The sequence below is a fragment of the Uloborus diversus genome, chromosome 2, assembly GCF_026930045.1.
Source record: "Uloborus diversus isolate 005 chromosome 2, Udiv.v.3.1, whole genome shotgun sequence".
NCBI classification, from domain to species: Eukaryota; Metazoa; Arthropoda; class Arachnida; order Araneae; family Uloboridae; genus Uloborus; species Uloborus diversus.
This window is the reverse complement of record NC_072732.1, coordinates 135,393,504-135,406,884: the sequence shown is the minus strand read 5'-3', so window position 1 is coordinate 135,406,884 and position 13,381 is coordinate 135,393,504. Positions and strand designations below refer to the sequence as shown.

The following is a 13,381-nucleotide window of genomic DNA, read 5'->3' as shown; positions in this document are numbered from 1 at the left end:
GCCGATGCCGATTGTTGGCCGATTGTTCAAAGATGGCCGATGGCCGATGGCCGATTGTTTTCCTCCAAACGGCCGATTGCCGATGGCCGATGCCGTTGGCCGATGCCAAAAAAAAAAAAAAAAAAATCAAACAGAAATAAATTGATAAAATTGTCAGGGATTTAAAGGATCATTGATTCATTTCACTTTACTTCCCTTCTACGAATAAGGAATTGTAATCAGAAAAAAAAATCTGATTTTGACCTAAATATCTATTTTACGATCACCCAATTTAAACTTCACAAGTTTTTTCGGCACATCTGCACATGCACCTAAGAACATGTAGATGACCGAAATATCCATTTTGAACGCCTCCTCAGTTAATTATCGCAAATTCTCTTCTGATGTCTTCACGCGCGTGAACTTACGTCACTCAAAAACGTTATGAAATAGTAAGTTGAAAACTTATACGTACGTAGTATGATCTAAAAGTTAGAGGACAAGTTGTATAAAACCTTACCCTCAATAGTTCACATTACCGAAGCACATCTATCTACAAAATAGTCACCTTGAACGACTATTCACTTCTGCCAACATTTGTATAGCTTTTAGAAGCGCTCCTGGAAGACATTTTTCGCAACCCCCTGTAAGGCCTCTTGCGCTACTGCTTAAACTTCATCGTGGGGAGCAAGGTGACATACATATTGAGGATGCACTGTTCGATTGGTCAATACTCTGATATGACAAACAAATAACATAACGTTTTGTCGAACTTAGCTCCGTGTGACTTTTACCAGTTCCCAGCAAAAAAAAAAAAAAGAAACATTTGCACGGACGCCGCTTTCTTCCGTCAGGAGAAGATAAAGCTGCATCATAGAAGGTAGCGAAAAATGGCTTCCATGAGTGTTTCCAAAAGTTATATGAACACTGGCAGAAGTACCTCAAGGTAACCTTTTGAAGGTGGATGTGCTTCTGTAATGTGAACTGTTCTGGGTAAGGTTTTATACATCTTGTCCCCGAACTTTTGGATCGTACTACGTACAATCTGTATAGGGTGTAGTTATGCATCTCCTTTTTTGACTGCTGTATGATGAAAGAGAAAGAACAACAGCCAAAATAAAGAAAGAAAGAAAGAAAATGGAAGAAAAACAAAGAGACTGTTTAATAACCAATTGATTTTTTTTATTATTATAATTGAACATATAACTAAGATTTCAGTAATATTGTAATGATGTATGGATTTAGGTACACTAAACATAGTTAAAAAACATTAAATTGTGTTGTTAAATCATTCAAAAAAAAAAAAATAAATAAATAAATAAATAAAACTATGAAACCGTCAACAAAAATTATGCAATTAAAGTGAAAAGATTGCACGTAGACATTTTTTAGTCATCAAATTAAACAAAAAAGGAAATGGATAAATTACAATACTAAATCAAAATAGGAATATTTTTATACTTATTTAAAATTTATGAATAGAAAATTTTGCATTTTTCAAAAAACTAAAACAGTGACATAAATTTTGCTGGAAAAAAAATAGCCGTGAAAAGAGCGACGTTCTTAAAATGCAGGTACAATAAACAAACTCAATACTTACACCAAGTTAATAAATGAATACACATATACTACTTAATCTGATGTTTGCACACATAATATTGAACAATTTCATTGTTTAATCTTTTATGAAGTTTTACAAACAAGTTTAAATTAAATTCTTCAATTTAAAAATGATTTTCTGAAATTTAAAAAATTGCATAATAGAAAATGCTTGAAACTTTTCTATAAAAAACGAAAATAACTTATTCATTGATTTTATATAAATACATAAAATAGTTAGTTACAATTAAAAAAAAATCGATCGCAATTAATGATACAAAAAAGATGGCGCATTACCAAATGGGGGGGGGTACCCTCCGATTTTGCAGTAACTCACACTTCGGCCCCAACCTCGGCCTATTTTTTTTAGTACAGAACCGCTAAAACCAACGCCTCGGAAGAGTTTCTGAATCTATTTCAGCACTTAAGAAGAAAAAATTCAAAAGTCCCTTCGATTTCCGAATTATGTCACCATTCAAAACGTCTTTAATCAATTTCTTACATTAATGCTCTAATTTCTTTCTAAACAATAGATAAAGTCTGAAAAAAAATTCTCATAATATTATGAATGGTGTTAGTTTTAAACAACTCAGAAGTACAACTAGAGTTTAATTTCAGAAATTAAGGGAGTGGGAGGAGGGGCACGCAAGTGTTCTCGGAAATTCAAAAAATAGTCGTAAAAAATAGAGTTCAAAATAATCATAAACATTGAGCAGGAAAAACCTTTTCAAAACTTGCACCCGAGTTTGTTTTCACGTGCAGTGGCGGATTTAAAATATAGCAAATGTTGCAATTGCGCGAGAGGTCCCATAACCATAGAGGCACCGTAGGAGTTACAAAAATGCTTATGATAAATGTTTTACAACTTCTGGGATAAAGAAATAGGGCCCCAAAATGTATTTCGACGGGCCCCAAACTTGTAGCTCCGCCGAAGCGATACAGAAAAGACTGCATTACTGTGATTCATATTACAAACATCGAAAAATTAAAAATTACCGTCGGTTCAACGGGAATCGAACAAAATGAAACAAAACCGGTTTCGCCATCTCATATTCGTTTCCATGGTCTCCAATTCTGCAATATATCACCAAATGATCGTCAGTCTGAGACGCTGAATTAGTTTTGCATTGAAATAAGTAATTAATAGCTACAAAAAATGAGTAAACAGGCTTTTCAGAACACCCAATCGAAAACAAAAAAAGGGAAGTGCACAACTGGAACGTACGCATATCCAACATGCGAAAACTTATTCTTCTACAGTTTACCATTTTAGAGTTATGACTTATGAGAGATACATACGTACATCCAACAGCAAGAAACGACGCAATAATTAACTTATTTGGTACCTGAATGCAGTATCAAAAACTCTTTCAGGGGTGACTAAAACAGAAATTCATACTGAAATTTAGTAAGCAATTTTATATGAAAACAATCTTTACTTTGTATTAAAAGGTAAAACATCAAAGGTTCTTTAAAAAAAAAACATCGGCCAATTCCATCGGCTTTTCGATGTTTTTAAGGCCGATGGGCCGATGTTTCCTGCAATTTAACATCGGCCGCCGATGCCGATGCCGATGGCTAAATTGTTGAACCATCGGCGCCGATGCATCGGTCGAGTCCTAAACATAATACGAACAAATATGTAAAGTTATACTACTGAGCAAGGACAAATAAGACATGGGTGCCCCCCTGCAAAATTAAGGGTGCACCACCTAAATGTTACAAAAACCCTACATAGGAAGCCTCCCCCCCCCCCCAAAAAAAAACAAATACCCCATAAAACACCCCCCCTCCTCCAAAAAAAAATTTAAAAATTCAACGACACAATCCGCGCCATAACTCCTCTAGGTGGACACCCCTGATTAAGAATAAATACTTGAACCAAGAATAAATACTTGAACCAAATGCTATTCTATTTCTCAGAACCCACTCCTTCCTCTTTTTTCATTTCTTTTCTTCAATACACTAGTAGCTACATTAAATCAAATATACAATTTTTGCTGCACCACTTCTAGAAGTCTTTTAAGTCAACAAGAATTTTTTCACTCAAGAATTTGTGGGTCATTCGATGTAAAATGAATACAATTTTCTACTAAAATTTATGTTACCATTTAGGGTTTCAATGAAATTGGTGCAAGGGTGACACATTCAAGGAAAGCTTCTTTTTTTTTTTTTTTTTTTTTTTTTGCATTTAAATATGAACCCCATTATGATCCATGCCATTTCAATACATACATTTTTCATTTTATTTTTTTTTAATTTCTGAAGAGTTGCATTTTGGAAAAAAAGAAAAAGACTTTATTTTAAATTTTAATTTCAAGAAAAGTTTGTATATTGTCTTCAAAGGTTATTGAATTTTTTGGATTTTTACATTGCTGTACTTTCGAAATGGATGAATAATTGGAGATGTTTTTAAAGACTTTTTATGTATTATCGATACCATCCTCTATAATTAATTTAATCAAAAAATGCTATTGTGCAGCTAAGCCAAGAGTGCCCAAGTGGGAGGTCACTGGTTTTCCAAAAATTTCTTTATCCCACAAATTTGGGACATAACTGCAATTTTTTGATACAAAAATGTCTCTTTTTATTTTCACACTTATATTAACTTTACCTGTATGTACATATGTATCTTGTAACGGAATCTTGCAACTCAAATTTCGCCCACTTCCTGCAATCAGATTCTTTTGAAATTTGGCATGCGACCTCAGACCTGATTACAATGCAATATTCTATAACAATTAATTAACTATAAATTGTTAGTTTATTCCAATTTTAATCAATATTTCGGCATAAATCCAACAATGTGAAGAAGAAAAATTTTAAAAATATACACTTGAAAATATCTATAAAAACCTTGGATTTTTCTGCATCAGACAATGTTTGTTCTAATGTTCTAAGGTAATTAGAACATGAGTTATAATTGTTTTTAAGTAATTTAATGCCAAAATTTAGATGAGCCTTCAATTGGCATTTCATTTTTGATCAGACCATTGTTGAATACTTTTATTAAAATATATCTCAAATTTTCAAATATAAATATGATTTCCGCACACATACATTGATGACTGAGATGGATTAGCTGGATTAAACAATTACTCCACAGGCAATTTATCGGCACAGTTGAATGTTTTTAGAGCTCGGCTATTACATTTTAAGGAGTAGAATTATTCTTTTTGGAGTTCAAGAGACTTTGTTTCCAATGCTGCCCGAGACCTATAGGACCTTTTTTTGGGCAAATTTCATGAATATAAAAGATTTTGAAAAATGTTGAAATGAATATTTTTTTGTTAAACAAGTTAACCTAAAAAAAAAAAAAAAGAAAAAAAGAAAGAAAAAGAAAATAATAGTTTAAAAAACTAAATTAAATTTAAAAAAAAAAATATGCTAACACGCTTTTGTAGCAAAATAAACTGAAAAGTAAAAAATAAACTTTAGATGATAAGGTTCATTTTATTACAAAAAGGTGTTTTTTTTTGGTTTTTTTTTTTTTTGAAGTTTCTTAAACTACTATTTTACTATAAGTTATACTTATATATTGATACCTGAAGTTTATCATTCGCCAAATTCAGAATTTCTGCCATTCAAAAATGAAAACTCGAGACGCCCCTGAGCCAAGCTATTGTCAGCGGCAAGAGTGTTCCAAGAAATTATGATACATTTTAGATAAAATTTCGGAACATTTTTAGGACAATCAAAATAAAGTTCAAACAATATTGAATAATAAACATTGCGGAATTATTATCCTATTGCAAAGCACCAGCTTCAAAATCAATGTTGATTGAGGAAAGAAGATTTTTTTTGGTTTCTGGCAAGGGAGGTACTGGGTACATGATAACCATTTAGCAGCATTTTATTGTGCTTTAAATGTTGCTATATCTAAAGACCTATCTATTTAAAGAAAGCAAAAAGTTTGAGCTAATTGTGCTCAGTACTTTGTATGCAACAAAATATTTCAGGTCAGAAATAACATGAAATTTCTAATTTAAAACGTTTTGACATAAAAAGAAAGTTTTATTTCTCTGATTTAACTGAACTTCATTCTTCCATACTGAAAATTATATGTATTTTACAAAACTCTTGAATTTTACGAAAATGTGACAGAAAAAAAAATGGGGGAGGATTCAGTTTTTTTGACTAGTTCAAACTAAAATTCAAATATAATAACTAACATTACATGCCAAAAAAAAAAGAATAACATACATAATCAAGTATTATTATCAAAAGTTTATACATATATAGATGGATTTTTTGTACTATATACTTTTTAAAAACCAAAGTTTTTTCTTAACATAAGCAGTAGAATTCAGAAGAAATTGCAAGCATGTATAACTGTGTGAAATAAATTCAATATTATCCATAAACAATTTACAATTAACAAATTTTCATTTTCTGAATGCAAATTTTTTGAAATCACATCAATTTCAAAGTCTTTTGAAGGAATTTCAAGTTAAATTCTAAGGGAAAATCATGCTAAAAAATAGGAGAAATAAGAATTTTTTGCTGAAAAGTAGGAATTTTTGCTGAAAAGTAGGACAATTCTTACTTAAGTAGGAAAAAGTAGGAAAAGTAGGAGGAAAATGAGCCCTGTTAATAGTAAGCACTTGAACACAGTGGGACAAAATTGTTCACCACTTGTACCAGAAGCATTCATAATTAGTTCTGTGAACAATGATTGACAAAGATTGACATTTCAACCTTTATTTGAGAAAAAAAAACTCCTTTGGTGCATCTGCTTTACTATTTAATTTTAAAACCAAAAGACTAAATTACACTAATTCTTTGCAATCATCATTGCAATACAGTATATAGTTGCAACTCATTTTCTGAAACAAACTATGCGTTTAAGTTCATATGAATCGACTTCTTTATTTTAAGGAATATAGTTAACCTCAATGTAGTACAAAAAATATTACACACTGAACTATTCAAATAAGTATATTTCTTTCCAACCTTTAAGCATAATTGTAAAATTAATGCAAATTCAGCCTGCATTTATCTTAAAGAAACGAATATATAAATAAATAATGAATGAAATTCAAGTAATTTATTACAATTTGAATTAAATTGTGGAGAAAACACAAGACTAATTGGAAGTACTTAAAAAGGGTTGAAATAGTCGAATAATATTGCCATTTTTCCCATCCAAAAACTACTGCTTTCTACCATAGAGTGAGGTTTCCAGACTTGAAATTTGAAACATTCAAATATAAGCCCCAGTCGATGAAACATTCTAAAATAATGTGAACATAAATAATGTAAAAAGCAAGAAATTACCTGGAAGAATCAAGATCATCCAACATATCATAAAAACAAGGAGCAATTTGGGTGTTGCTTTTAGGAGTTGACGTCAATGCATTTCTTGGACTCTTATAATTTGGACTGTTCAGAAACTTTGAAGAAAAAAACAATTTTCAATTTTTATTAAAAACAGAAAATCTTGCAACAATTTTTGACTTAAGGAGTAACAAAATGAAATGTAAAAAATTGTACATTTTGGTGGACATATTAAGGTTATGCATAATTTAAAAATTTATCAATTGTTGATGTGTACAGAATTTTTCAAAAGTTTATTTACTAAAGGCTCATCTATACTAATATTATAAAGAGAGAGGACGAATTTTTGTGTGTTTATATGTTCGAGGTAATCTCCGGAACTATTGCAACTATTTGAAAAATTCTTTCACTGTATGAAAGGTGCCTTCTTACTGAGTAACATAGGCTATAATTCGAAAAAAATCCGAAAATAGTTCTTTTCTTATTCCATTTAGGCCCAAATTTCATGTAAATTGCCTATTATTGGATATTAAGGGGTGAAAAATTATTTGCACATGTTAATATTTTATATTGTTGAAAAGGGTAGAATTTTCCCCGTTCTAAGCAATTTGTTTCAATGCTCTAACTTCATTACGACGGGAGCAATTTGCATTTTTATCTTGAACCTTTTTAGGCTTAGCTGAAATTTTGGCAATACTTTCTTCATTAAATCTATCAATAAAAAGTGAAGGAATTGTCCCACAGTTTTCTTTTTGACACCGTTGGAAAAAGTGACACTTTTTACTCCAGAAATATCTTAAGGCCATGGCCTTGCTGATAGTGACAAAAGCAAACAATTATAGCCTATAATTGATGATAGCGCCAAACCCCCAGTTATCGAAATATCTTCGAAATTACTAATGAAAAGAAACCAGTGCATCGTAAAAGCAGGGGGGATGGAAGTTGTATTTGTACACGCCTTTACATTTAATTCAAAAGAAGAACATTACGATGATTTAGCTTTCAAAACTTAATGATATCCAAACAAAATATCAATGTGAAAAATAGCCAAGTTCGATCAAAATGAGGTTTTGGGTAGACGGTGTCGGCGACAAGATTCAGATCTCAACGGATAACAAGTTCCATAGCAGTTCCTCATGGAATTTCGACTGCCCCGTGTTCAATTCATTTTGAAAACAATTTTTTACTTTCTTTGATCCCGGATTTAAACTTAGCAAGTTACTGTATAATTGGAGCAGTCAAATGTTTTGGAAATTGTTTATTGACGACCAAAACTTGCCGCAAGTTTAAAATCCGGAATCTAAGACCATAAAAAAATTGTTTTCTGAATGAATTGAAAACATGGGACACTCCAACTTCTACAAAGAACAGCTATGAAACTTGGTATCCGTTCAGATCTGAACTATTTTATCGGTGACTCCATCTACTCAGGGCCTCATTTTGATCGAACTTGGCTCCATTTCACATTTATGTTTTGCTGGGATTTTATTTTACAACGATCCACAGCGTTCGGTAATGTCCACAGCCCTGCTATTTTCATTACAATAGAAAAAAAATAATGCCTTTTAGTTCAGAGCAATTCCATGAGTAACAACTTTTTTTTTTCTTTTTCTTTTTTTTTAAGGTTTAAGCGATTACAGTGAAATTATTTTCCTTTCAGCTGACTTTTTATTTTCCCTGCACTTCATTGTGAAAATATGAAAAACAAGACGGAGAAAATAAATTATATTCATTTTTCCTCAATGTTTGTGCTATTTTCTGCTCCGTGATGAAATGACACTTTTCTGAATCATGTTTTTGGACTTCTTAGAACAAAACGATATTTTTGTGAAATTGTGTAACAATTCAATCTTTTAACTGACGAATACTTTTGTGATAGAGAAGTAACAATAAGAAACTGTTAATTTAAATAATTTTTCATGCACTAGGTTGACAAATTCAAGTTTATGCGTTTTGACGAATTGACTGCAGTGGAGGGGCTTTTAAAGTCCATTCATTACTATAAAAATGCCTATATTTTTAATTAAGTTGAAAATTGTTGCCTTTAACTTATATGAAACTACTGTTGTTTACGTGTTCATAGTTAATAATCATGGAAGGATTGAGGGCCATTGCCTCGAGATTTTGGACTTTTTTTATTTATTCACACATAAGACATTATAAGAAAGATGTTCAGCGTAAAGAAAGGAAATACACCACTCAGAGCATCCGAGGCTATCGAATCTACGTTTATCAGCATTTGAAGCGAAGTTTCTACCACAAAGCCCCCCACTGCATAATGAGTGATATAGTTTACATTTTTCTTTGCCAAAGAAAAAACATCCACTTCACTTGCAAAAGGGCTGGGTTCCGGTAGCGTGGTTGCTTGGCGCATTAGGTGCTGAGCAGTTCAGTCTAGGATTATTGCTTTAAAGCAATTGTTTTATGGCTTTTTTGGAGATTTGTTTTGGAAGAAAAGAAACTTTTGATTTGTTTTTATTCGAATGAAATGTACAACATTTCCTTATTTTTTTCTGACGATGATTTTTAAGTGTTCCACTGTGTTAGATTTTTAATTTAAACTTTCACAAAAAGTGAAAGAATCACTTAATTTGAAAAAAAAAAAACTCATTAAAAATACGTTTTTGCATCATGCAGAATCAATCCTTTTTCGATGTAAACATTGCATCACGCTGTGACGTCATTCGTGAGATCGGTTGTGATAACTCAGTCAAATGAATGAACTTATGGGTGAACCGAGTCACCAGTTCATTGTATCTTATAACCGCGAGAGTTTTTTTTAGATTGAGTTACTTTTTGATTGGCAACATATCTTTAACTTTCTTGCATTGGCAACACATCTTGTGTTTTGCATATTCTTAATTTGAAAGCCATGTGAAGACTTTAAATACTTTGAGTGATCTTTTTCGCTCTCTCTCTCACCTCTCATAGCCGTCATGAGTTGAATGTAGTAATTTCGTGATGTCTGCCACTGCTCTTTACTCCTGGCAGGTCGTAATACAACGTGATGTCAATTTTAAAGTTATAAAACGCCTTTAGGCCTATTTTTGTGTGTTACGGTAATGCCTTATATTCCTTGGAATCAGCATGTTCGTAAACTGAATGTTTCGTTGCATAATAGCGGCTAATATACGTTTATTTTTCAAAATGTTTTTTAAATATCAATGAAGATGTTGTTCAACAACTTTAGAAATCTTTTGAAGATAATAAATACAGATTTTCCTTGAGGAAAAATGCTCCACGTGTTTTTCATTTTCTTCAACTTCAGGCTGTGGACATGTTTTGCAGGTTCACTTCTACTAGCGGTGTAGTTAGTCTAATTTCACTACACTTAATACTCACACACTGAATGTTTTTTTTTCCCCGTTAGACAGATGGATTATGAAAGCGTGGTTGCTGGGCGAGTTTGGCGATAAGCAATAGAGTTGCGGAACTATTTTTACATTTGATAGATATTATTTGATATATTTTTTTTTTTGGCTTATTTGGCAAAATATTTTAAATTGCAGTAAAAACTGCTTCACTTGCTAAATAGAGTTTTAAAGTAATTGTAAATCTAATTTAATGATTTGACAAAAAGTTTTAAATTCCAAAGAACATTTAATAGGTTTTTTTTCTTTGAAAAGAAAAGTGTAAGCATTTTATACAAAGAAAAATGATCATTTTACATCAGAGGGGAAGGGGGCGTCAGTTTTTTTTTATTCAAAGAACTTCCATTAAATTTTTAGCACGGGCATTGCTGTGCAGGTACTGCTATGATAAATAATTTCTTAAAGCATCCACACAATCTAATGCTCCAGGTTTGAACACTTACTTTCAATACATTTATAATTTCCGCATTTCTTGGTGATAACTTTTGCCAAGTCACTGCAGTGGAAAAAACATTTGAGTGAAGGAACAAATTAAAGAGGGGTGGAGGGGGGAAGGATTAAATCAGAATATCAGGATGACAAATAGGACTAGTACATGGTTAACTTAAAGAAAATTTTGACAAAGCATTAATAAAGAAACAAATTTTAATCAGATAACTGCTTGTTATTTGGAGTGTCTGCTATTCAGAGTGAATGACATAGAACAACCTATATGGAGTAACTGGGACTCAACAAGAATGTCTGCTAAAAGGAGGTTTCACTGTACAACTTATATTAAAATAATGGCAATGTCATTTAAGTCAAGTACAATGTAAAATTAAAGTTCATAAATAGAACACAGCTTAGCATGCTAAATGCAGTAACTTTCCCACAGCTCAAAGTAATTTATAACATCAACTACTACCAAAGGATGGATTACTAGCTGAATTGTGTGGTTAGATTGTTAGAAACTGAGGGGGGGTGACATATATGAAGCTTTCGATTAACCGTTTGGGACGGCAGTCCGCAGAAGATAGCGCTCACTAAGGGCGGCAGCTGTTACACACAAACTGTGCGCACAGGCCGGGGCAATTTCTCCCACTAAACCTAATACGCAATTTCGGAAAGCACGCATACATAATAATGGATAAAATGTATACTTTAAGTAGAAATGAAACCATTTTTCAATATATGATAAAATACATCAAAATTTCAATCATAACAAAAAATTGGATGAAAATAATTGATATTTAACAATAAAAAAGCAAAATATATTGTTTTTTACAATAACTAAAAGTACCAAAATTAAACAATATATTTTCTACAAAACAGGAAAAATATTTGCGCTTAATATTATTAAATACTTGAAGAATATTGAAACAATTAATATTTTAAAGCCGCATGAAAAATTTCAAAGCACAGATAAATGTGCATTGAGCATTTTACACTCATACGTTGTGTTACGTCTTTTATTCTGTTTTGAGCAAATTACACATCTCTAAGTTCTTTGCCTTCTTTTTCAATATATGATTTTCGAAAGTAACTACTGTATGAAGAACTGAAACAAAAATAATTTATAGTTGTTTCAATGTGACCCAAAAGATCCATTGATGGATCAGTCATAAATTAAGATATTTCCCCCTTGGAAAGATAACGTGTTCACCATGGCTACCAAATGATCATAAAAGTAAAACCCCTTGTTAGAATATCTCCCCTCCTATCCCATTATAAATGGAACCGAAACTAGAAAGAGCCACTTCAAAATGAGTGTACGTTTCCCTTCTCACTTGGGAGCATATGTTTATATTTTCTTTTGCAAAATCCAATAAATAACAGACACTTGACAGACCCCATTATGACGTCAGACAGAAAAATAACTAATGAAGGAGAGCAATCATTTGAACGACAGAACATGGAGAAGGAACATGGATAAGTAACGCCATCTAATAGTAAACGTTTCGTTCGAAATCCAAAACGCAGAATAATGCACGGATGCGTTTTTCGCACGGATGCGTTTTTTGTCTACTACCTAGCGCTGACACTAAGATGCATCGTTCGTCCCGGAACGGGTTAATTGATCTGCAATCTAAAAGATTAAATTAGCATGGTGTGCTTTCAACTTAGTGAACCAGATTAGAGCGGGAAGTATATAAAGCTTGACTTCAAACTTGACCCTACGCACTTACTGAATCTTGTAGGTAAAAGTATGACTGCAACAAACATATCAAAGTGCTTTAGTCGAACTATTTGCAGTAAATGCAGTGAAGCAGTATGGGTCTACGAGAAATAGTTAAAACATATTAAAGATTTTCAAAAACAAAAATAAGAATACCTGGGAAGGAGAAAATGTAAGAGCTTTAATTGGAGTACTGCCCTTTATTGGAGTAGTATTCAAGAAATAGGCATCAAAATCACTAGGTTCTTGATACTCTTGAATTGATACAGAATTTGGCCCTTCTATATCACTCAAAGATATAGGTTCCTCTTTGATCACAATATCCGAGGGCGAAAAATTCATTTGCGGCATACAAGCAAGAATATCATTCACAGCAGCTTCAGCATTGGCATATTCAATGCTTGTGATTTGATTATTATTATTAGCTGCATTTGTTTCCTGGGGCAAAAAATTCAATAACTGCATTTGTTGTTCAGCATCCAATACAAAGTTCATCAAACTTGGCTGACCGGCATCAATTGCATAAGGAGCAGTTGACTGAATCTAAGATCATTAAGGCAAAACTTCTATGAAAATAAATGACAAAGATAAAATGAGGCAGACAGAGAGAAGGGAAAAAAAGGTAGTATGACAGTGAAATACAAAAAATACTTTTTATGTCTAAAGGTTTTTTCTATAAGCTTGATTAGCACTAATAAGTATGAAATGAAATAAGTATATGATTTCTTGATTTTAACACTCAAAAATTGCAGTTAATCTAAAAATTTTCATATTTAGGTTAATTCTAGAACAGCCAATGATATTTAAATTGAAAATTGGGAGCATAAGAAATATTGGCAGTGTAAAGTTATATACCACCTATTTCTTCTCAATTTTTTTATTTAAATTTTATTGCTGCTTTGGAACAAACCTAAACCTGAAGATATTAAGATTAACGACAATTTTTTACAGTTGTGATCAAGAAATCATATACTTATTTTATTTTATAATTCTTAATGCT

At 32.0% G+C, this 13,381-nt stretch overlaps 1 protein-coding gene across 1 annotated transcript in view; it reads right to left on the bottom strand.

Moving 5' to 3' along the window:
• Window positions 1-12,246: 12,246 nt before the first annotated feature.
• The window catches only part of LOC129216554 (myb-related protein B-like), a 42,104-nt gene continuing 40,969 nt past the window's right edge, over window positions 12,247-13,381 (bottom strand). The window contains exons 11-13 of the mRNA XM_054850769.1: window positions 12,538-12,924; window positions 12,392-12,482; window positions 12,247-12,284 (exon numbers count right to left, since the gene is read on the bottom strand). Of these exons, the coding sequence (XP_054706744.1) occupies window positions 12,247-12,284; window positions 12,392-12,482; window positions 12,538-12,924 (516 nt within the window). The remainder of the gene's footprint in view (window positions 12,285-12,391; window positions 12,483-12,537; window positions 12,925-13,381) is intronic.